The sequence below is a fragment of the Akebia trifoliata genome, chromosome 2 (assembly GCF_017979445.1).
Source record: "Akebia trifoliata isolate Shusen 1 chromosome 2, ASM1797944v1, whole genome shotgun sequence".
Classification (NCBI taxonomy): Eukaryota; Viridiplantae; Streptophyta; class Magnoliopsida; order Ranunculales; family Lardizabalaceae; genus Akebia; species Akebia trifoliata.
The window spans coordinates 8,444,209-8,453,366 of NC_141376.1; the positions used below are offsets into that span (position 1 = coordinate 8,444,209).

Sequence of the window (9,158 nt, forward strand, 5' to 3'; positions counted from 1 at the left end):
GACAAATTCTTCGAGATGACCGCGGCGCGGTCATGCCTAGCCGCGGCGCGGTGACGTGGCGCCCAAATCGACTGAGATTTTTCTGGAAACTTCCCTTCGACTCGTGTATTGTAACCGTAATTGTTTCGCGATTTGTTGGCTTCCACGTGCGCTACAATTAACACTAATATATCATTAACTTTATTAATTTGGATAAATAAAATAATTTTGCAATTATTTAAAGGAACTAACATTTATGCAATGGTAATCTTAATGCAATTACGGTCCCAAAATCGAATAATTGGGACCTTATCACCATCAAATTTCTCTCATCCTCCATTAATTTAATGGTTTTGGTCCTTTGAAAAAAAAAATTGGCAATGAAAATTTTGACGTCATGGTCTGTCAAATTTTATGAAATTCGACGGCCTTGGGCCGTCAAATATAAGCTTTTTTCACGTTGTGAACCATCTCTTGACTAGGGATGGATTATTTATAATCTCTCAAGGAGGGACTGTACCCCTACTAAGGACTAGGATTGGATAATCTCAGAGGAATGAGATTCAACTTGTTTAGGAGTCCAACGCGTTTTAAGGTGCCTACATGGCACCTTTTGATTGGATTTAAAACATATAGGCTACATAGACAACTTGTTTAGGAGTCCAACGCATTTTAAACACCAACCAATCATTGCCACTTAGACATCGTTCTAGATCCTAATTTTAAATTCAATTTCAATCTTTCCCACCACTCCCGTTGGGATACACAAAAACAATTGGAAAATTACTTAAACGACCCTACGGAGGGACTTCTTTCTAAATAGCCCCTAAGTTTTCAGCAGTTGCTTGGTAGGTCATTTTATAAACCTTTTCTTTCTAAATGGTCCTTGGACCTCATCTCTCACATTTCTCATGATTGAATGCCCTAACCATTAGAACTCATCATTTTCATCCAAAAATTAAAATTTTCATATCCTAATTGAGTTTTGGAGACTTCATTCTATCATAAAGGATTTAAGAAAGAAGAAGAAATCATTTTCAATGATTTTTTTTCAAATATTTTGAAGATGTATGTAAAAAATTAGGGGGTTTTCACTTTATTTTTTCTTAATTTTGGGAAGAAAATAGATCAATAATGGTTCTTTTGGGTTGAAATCATTTTAAAAAGTCGTTGTCTCAACTTTTTAGTCAATCTTTCCATGTATTTCAGTCAGAAAAACTCGAAAATTGAAACTGGGTGGATTTTACCAATATCGAGTTCACCAATTTTTATTTAAAAAATGGTGAATTGGACAATAATTAAAAAATGGTGAATTGGACAATAATTAAAAAGGCTTCTAGTTCGACAATAACTAAAAAGTGGTGAACTCGACCGTAAATAGTGGTGAGTTTGACAATAAAAATGTGAAATCGACACTAAATAAAAAAGCGTCGAATTCGATAATAAATATTTTGAACGCAACAATACGAGGGACCATTAAGAAAGAAGAAGTTTACTAAATGTTCTATCAAGCTAAAATGTAAAACTTAGGGATTATTTAGAAAGAAACCCTTATGCGAGGGTCCTTTTAAGTAATTTTTCCAAAAAAAAGGGAATGCTACTTAAATATTGTCTCAAGTCAAGTCATCTGCGTCAATGTAACTTTTTAGAGTCAACTGTTTTTGCATTTTTGCTAAAAATATCTAATGTTTTGATAATTAAAATTTTATTATTTAAATAAGAATATGATAGTGGGATTGAACATCTTTTAACCCATATTACTTATAATTTTTTGTTTTTGTTTTTTTGTTTTTGGTATTTGCAGGTAAAGATAAATAAAGTCTATAAAAACAATTGAATCCAGTCTCACTAAATTTCTTTGGAGTGGACCTTCCCTAGTGCATTCCCATGATTTGATTAAGTGGGATTCTTGTTGCAAACCCTTAAATGAGGGGGGTCTTGGCTCAAGGAGACCAAAGGATTGGAGCAATATTGGAAAAATGAAAGTCTTTTAGAATCTTTTGACAAATGACTCCCTATGGGCAAGTTGGACTCGTCGAAAATATTTTGGAAATAACAATATTTGAACTTATCAATCTATTCAAAATGCTTCATGGGCTTGGAGAGGTATTATTCATGGCAGAGAATTAGCAAAAAAAATCATATCAAATGTCTTGTGGGAGATGGATCTTCAATCTTTCTTTGGAAAAATCCCTGGCTTGAAGGAAGTTTGCTTACCTTAATTTAGTAATCGTATTATTCACCAATTTGAGAGACATTCAAGTGCTAGAGTAGCTTCAATAGCAACTGAAGATTGATGGATCTTGGGTCACCAACATAATGCAAATATGAGATCAATGGCTCCTTTAATTTATTCTCAGAGACTTCCGAAGATTGGTGAAAAGTATAAATTCATTTGGGTTCCAATGGCTGATGATAACTTCTCTTCTGATGCAGGATGGAGAATAATCTTCCAATTAATTCACTAATTCTCAAAAGAATATCGAAGAATTGAGCATCAAATCTTGTTGATTCACACAGAATACCAAGTAATAGGAAAAAGAAAGAGAAAAATCTCTAAAAAATAGAAATTTTATTAATTCAAGGTTATTCCCCCATATTGGAGTTACAATGCTATTTATATAATAATAATAAAAAAATGTTCTATTTCTAGAAGAACATGAAAATAGCCAAAATAGAAAAATTATTAAAAATAGAAAAAATGACCTAGGGATGAAAATAGATAGTATTTGACCTTAGAAATAAGAGAGAATCAACAGTGTGCGATTTTGACTTCTATAACTAAAGTTATTAACAAAACGAAACTTTTTTAAAATAGAAAAAATATCTAAAAAGTAGATAAACAAAATAATCGGGGCTAAAAATGAAAATTCCATAGATTGTTATGGGATCTTGAAGATTTTGATGTTTTCATTCAAGAATAGGTCTCCTCGAATTATTCCAAATCCGTCGCTCATTCAGATTTGTGGTCTCACTTGGGCTTGTTGCACTACATCATTATCCCCGGGTTGAAAAGAACTCGTCCTCGAGTTCAAGACGTCGTTGTTTGAAGCATATGATCAAATTGCTTTTAGGATCAACTTGTTGTACTTAAAAATTGTACATCAATCTGGAGGCCATTCGAGTGGTAGATTGTTGGGATACACATCAATGAACTCATCTAATAGGATTATGATCATAGTTGGGACATAATTGAAATCTGTTTTCTCTCCGCCTTTCTCGAACCAAAAGAGTGTAAAGATTTGGATGAATTTGAGATCCTATTTATAATTTTGAAATGATTTTATTTGACATAACTCTCTTTAAGCTTCCACTGTCAAACACTATATCGCAAACTAATTCTTTGCCTATTATGCACATTGTGAAAGACATTGTTGCAAAGCCAACCATCACTAGATTTATTAGGATGTAAAAAAGTACTTTGTGGTGTAAGATTCTCCTGTACATATTCATAAGTAACTTCCTCTTCCTCAACTTCATCATCATACTCATCATAGACACGATCAGAGTTAAAAAAACCATCCACATTACACGATTTACTATATATGAAGTTTGTTTTGATTGTAAAGAGTGAACCAACAAACTTCTTCAATTTGTATACATCTTCTAATATAACATTGCGTTGAATCAATCATTTTCTTGAAGGCATCTCGATGAGAATAACAAGCTATGCGATTGACACAAGTTTTGATACCAATTGATACAGGGCGAAGAACAATCTCCTAATTAGTTCGCTGATTCTCAAACATAACAAAATTTTGACAATGAGATTATATAAATTTGTAAAAAATTAATAATTTCTCTTATGATATGATTTTATAATAATAGGTTAGGTTTGATAATATTTAAAACACAAGTGGCTTAAAACATTAGAGTATTTTTATATTGTTCCAATTGATCTATGATTTGACCATTCGTTGGTATAAATACCCCCCATCCCTCCCTATTTTCTAAGTGCATTTTAAATTATGGCAGCAGCTACGGAGAAGTTGTATTCAATCTCTCTTAGTTTCCAGATGCTTGTTTTATTGCTTTTTACTTCAAGGATCTTCTTGGTATCTGGATCACTAATCAGAACTCTTCCGGGTTTTAATGGGCCTCTCCCCTTCGAGTTAGAAACTGGGTTAGTCATCTAGCTGCTGCTGCTGCTGCTGCTGCTACTACTACTACTATGTTACTCCTAGGTGTGCAACTTGGTCCGGTTCAAACCAAGAAGCAAACGAAGTCGATTCTGTCTTGGATTAGAGAAAATATTGAATCGACCAATTTGTTTTGTTTGGTTTGGTTCTAAGGTCAGTTCGGTCCAAGTGGTTCTTAAAAGTGGAATCAACTTAGGCCGGCCATTTGGTGCCAAACATTGCCAAGTTGCACCTTTAGTTCCTACATAGATCTTAACAAAGTTTTCCTCAAAAAATTTCCAGAAATTCGTTTCTAAGAAAAATATTTTCTCAGGGAGCTTAATTGTATCGGTCAATTCTAATCCTTAGCTAATAAGAGTTGCTGATTTGGTGATGGGTTTTATTAATTTACTTAATTTCAGGTATGTGGGTGTAGATGATAATGATGATGTGCAGTTGTTCTACTATTTCATCAAATCTGAGAGAAACCCAAGAGAGGACCCTCTCATACTTTGGACCTCAGGAGGTCCTGGTTGCTCTGCTTTCACTGGACTTTCTTACGAGATAGGTATTTAACTATTGAGATTTTGAATATTGGCATATAACATGTAGAGGTTGATTTTGTGGTAAATCAACCTCGATCACAATTTCATTATTAAATCTATAGAATAATTGAAAAAGCATAAGAAAAAGATAACACAAGGATTTTTACGTGGTTTGACAAATGTATTTTCTGAGTAGTAAACGTAGGTGTTCCGAGTTAACTTAGATGCATAAGATCACCATGTTGACGATATCAATGTTCATATACACCAATCTGACAAAATACCTTGCTTTGAACTTGGTTTTAGAATAAAAGGCATGTCCATATTGAGCCTATCCTTATTCCCTTACTTTCATCTTCTTTGCTTCTTTACCTTTATCTCCACTTCTTTGTAGACGAAAAAAGTGGAGTTTCCAAAGTGGAGAAGGCCCAATCACTGTCTTTCACTAGTTGAAGAATCTTCTTCTTCGACTCTCTTTCTCTATCACTTTTGACTCTTTCTTGAAATAAAAGATGCGATATGTAATTGTGTCTTTAGCAACATCTGAGTCATCTTAGCTTCCGATTCCACTCTCCGCTCTCAACTTCCACACGTGAAGCCTCCCTCGCCTTCAACATCTCTATATTTGCTAACTCCATCCTTAACAACAATCCCAAGAACGTTCGGATGCTGCTAGACATATTCGCCCACCTATTTGACTCTCCCAACGAATAACTACTTTTTGAGTTAGAACTCGTAGGGGGAGAAGAGTCTTCTTCGTCATCTATATTGAGGGTACAGGGCGTGTTAGGAGGGTGTGCGCCGAATAAGAATCTAGCATCAAAGGCGTATGATAGACGGTTGCCACAATTTTCCGCGTCATGATTTGTATTGGGGAGGCCATATGAATCGACCATCAACAATGGACTAAATTAAAGAGGATTTCCCTATGCTTTCTGGATCGCTAATCATTCCAAACCTCAGGTCTCTAAAACTCCCTTTCACCTTCAAATACTGATTCAACAAATTACATGTCTACGAGAAATTCAATCTATCTGACATTTTCACCAATTTCAAGCTTGAAATCCTCCTAGATTCTAAACAATCCGCCAAAATCGTCATGATTTCTATTGTAAAAATCATGAACAAATCTCACCAATCGATTGAAAGAGAATGGCAAAATCGAATTCAAACTTCTTTACCTCGAGCTTTCATTTGTCTATCTCTGTTTCTCTTGCTTTATGCATGTCCCCTTTTCTTTCTTATAGAGCCTCTAAACCAGCATAATCCCTTCTTCTTACTCTCCTTCCACTATCGACTTCCCTCTCTCAGTTCCTTCCTTTCTTACATTTTCGGCCAACCCACACCAACCACAATCTCACCCTCTCTTAATTTCCCTTTTTCTTTTTTTGGAATGGAGACCTCTCTTTCTTCTCCCCTTGACTTTCTTGGACAACAACCCTTCATCCATTTCCCAATTTAGGGTTTCATCCGAGTCCCCCAAACCATATAAAATGATGGACCACTCATCTCCACTGTGTTTTCCCTTTTTTACACCCCCTTTTGCAACTCAGAAAAATAAAAGAAACTATAACCCAACCGAACTAACAATCACCCCTGATCCATGATTCCCCTATCTCGATTTTCTCTTTTCTTTGATCTGATTGTGAGTTTCCCCTTCACAAAACAAAATAGATCTCAAACCCTAAACTCGCAAGGGCCAATATCCACGACAACCCCTTCTTTTGATTGAGACCCCTATTATACCATATGGTTTCTTTTGGTTCTTCCTCTTCGTTCTCACAAATGGTGTCAATTGTAGAAGTTGATTTTGTGATAAATTGAAATCGATTACGATTTCATCATTAAATCTATAGAATAATTGAAAAAACATAGGAAAAAAGATATAATAAGAGGTTTTATGTGATTCGATAAATGTGTCTATGTCCATAGGCTCGAGAAGCCGTTTCACTATAAATTAGAAATTGTTACATGATCTTCTCACCATAGAGATCATCCTCACCAATAATTAGCTTTATCCGAAACTTTTAAGCCACATAGGACATATACATATATATAATGCCCCCATGAGGTCTTGAACATTAGTATTAAAAAAGAAATGCTAATGTCCAAGACCTCATGGGGACGTTGGTATTGTCCAACACTTTTTTTTTCAATAATATCCCTCCTCATTTAGTCTTTTAGTAAAAAAAGGTAAGAGCATTTTAGTCTTCTACAAATTAATAAATGCCTTTATTATGTTGACATTGATTGCCAAAGTATTTAATTCAAAATACTTAAATACTTATTACATTTATTATGTAAACAAGTATTTATTGTATGAAAGACCAATATACCTTTGTCTTTTTCACTAAAAGACAAAATGAGACTTGATATTATTAAAAAAAAGTGTTGGACAATGCTAATATCCCCATGAAGTATTGGACGTTAACATATATATATATATATATATATATATATATATATATATATATATATAATATATATATATATATATATATATATCCTGGGTGTCCCCACCCTTCGGATGGTATTATTCCCACGGTCACACGCAACACCCTTTCAAAGAATCCTTCATGCAACAAGTTGAGTCAAGGGTCAACATGACCCTAGAGGGTGGCCTCGAGAAATTCATAGCTTCATGGGGTTTCGATCACATGACCTACCTCAATGGCTTGTCAAGTGCACGGCTTGCTACTAGGTCAACCCCTTGGGGTTTCCCTATATATATGAGTCATGCTAGAGTGACCTCAAGATTGGACCTCACATCACTCACCCTGACGAGAACGTATATGGGAACCATAGATTTTTCATCGAGATATGAGTAAAAACAATCTATGGTTCATATTGACTTTTATGTAAAGATGTGCGATATGAGGTCCAATCTTGAGGTCACTCCAATGTGACTCATATATATAGGAAAGCGTTTGGAGGCCCTAAAGAAAGCCAAACATTATTCACAATGTGGGTTAGAAGTTTCAGAATTTGCCAGTTTTTTGTGAGGATGATCTCAACATATTATGGGAGCGGATCCTCTATGGTGCTTGTTTTCTGGAGTTCAGTTAAACAGCTAAGAGTGCTTCATGTAGTATAAAACCAACATCCTTTTTTGTTGAAATGTTGGGGTACTCACTGCCTATTCATTTTCAATCCATCTAGTTTGATTAAAAAGAAGTTTTTCTTTTAATTTTTTTTTAAATTTAATCCAAATCATGATCATATACTATATGGAGTTGCAGGGAAAAAGAACTGATATCAAGTGATTACCAAATGATTTTAATAAATGTACTAATTATTTAATTTTATAGGATCTGGAAATCAACCCAAGCCCGATCAAGACCCATTATAATCCAACTAGAGCATAGCCAACCTGATAGGTACGCAAGGCTGGTTAGTGGTTCTTCAGGATCGGAATAGAACTCAAGCAAGCCCTCTCCAAACCCGCCCATCGACAATCCTAAGAATTGCTTTCATGACCCTTTCCGAAATTATTTGTCACTAAATTGTAAATTCAGTATTTTTTTTATTTCAAATTTGACTAATTAAGTCAAATAGGAAGGGGAGGTAACTTTAGTTTTTAGAATTAGAGGATGAGTATATAAGAAGTAAAGAACCCATATTAATTAGTGATGGGGGTGAATCTAAATTGTGCAAGTTTGGGGTATTATATTTATGCTGGATCGAACCAGTTGAAAGAGTCGATGGGTTTGATATTGATTCCTGTAGGTCCTTTGAATTTCAAGATTGCTCCAATTAATGGGAGCTTACCAACTTTGGAGCTCAACCCCTACTCATGGACTAAGGTATGTTTTTTATTTATTTGTTTCTTCCATTTTTTTTATTAAAAATGCTAAATGGACGCCATTTTTGGCCAACGCCCTATGACATGTTGGCTCACATCCCAACAAATATTGGACATGTGGTTCAATGCCATCAGCAATAGAGAGAGCTTCTCTCTTTCGCCCTCTGCCCACATATTTATTTTTTTATATTTCAAATCTTAAAAAGGGTTGTCGGGCCCACATTGACTATCACATTGACAATCCAACAACACAGTCTTTTAGATTCCATGAAAATATTCCTATTTAAAAATAAAAAGAAATTAAAAAAGTATTATTTTCCGAACTTGATTTAAGGTGTTGATAATGGATGGCTACCGAGCACCCAAATTTAAAAATAAAATTCATATAATTTTTTCTTTTACAACTTCATTGCATCTGATCATGTTTTTGAATGTCACAAGGTGATCAAATCAGAAAGTTTTTTTTTTCACTATGGGTAGGAGAGAGAAAAGGGTGTCAGGGGCTTTGTCCAAAAACAACATGCATTTAGCATCACTCTTTTATTATCCCGCCACATTTTACAGCATTCATCAATTTTCTTCCTTCATTGCAATTGTGTTCATATATGTTGTCACTATCTTCTTTTTTTCTATTGTTTTATTTATAGATATCAATTATATTAAAATAAACTGACCGGTTGAAATAACTAACCACAGTGCAAGAAGCAAATACAA

The 9,158-nt window shown here is 34.5% G+C and overlaps 1 protein-coding gene across 1 annotated transcript in view; it reads left to right on the forward strand.

Annotated features, from left to right (window-relative positions):
* Positions 1-3,969: 3,969 nt before the first annotated feature.
* The window catches only part of LOC147409326 (serine carboxypeptidase-like 7), a 21,735-nt gene continuing 16,546 nt past the window's right edge, over positions 3,970-9,158 (forward strand). The window contains exons 1-3 of the mRNA XM_086417700.1: positions 3,970-4,102; positions 4,520-4,665; positions 8,369-8,445. Of these exons, the coding sequence (XP_086273826.1) occupies positions 3,996-4,102; positions 4,520-4,665; positions 8,369-8,445 (330 nt within the window). The 5' untranslated portion in view covers positions 3,970-3,995. The remainder of the gene's footprint in view (positions 4,103-4,519; positions 4,666-8,368; positions 8,446-9,158) is intronic.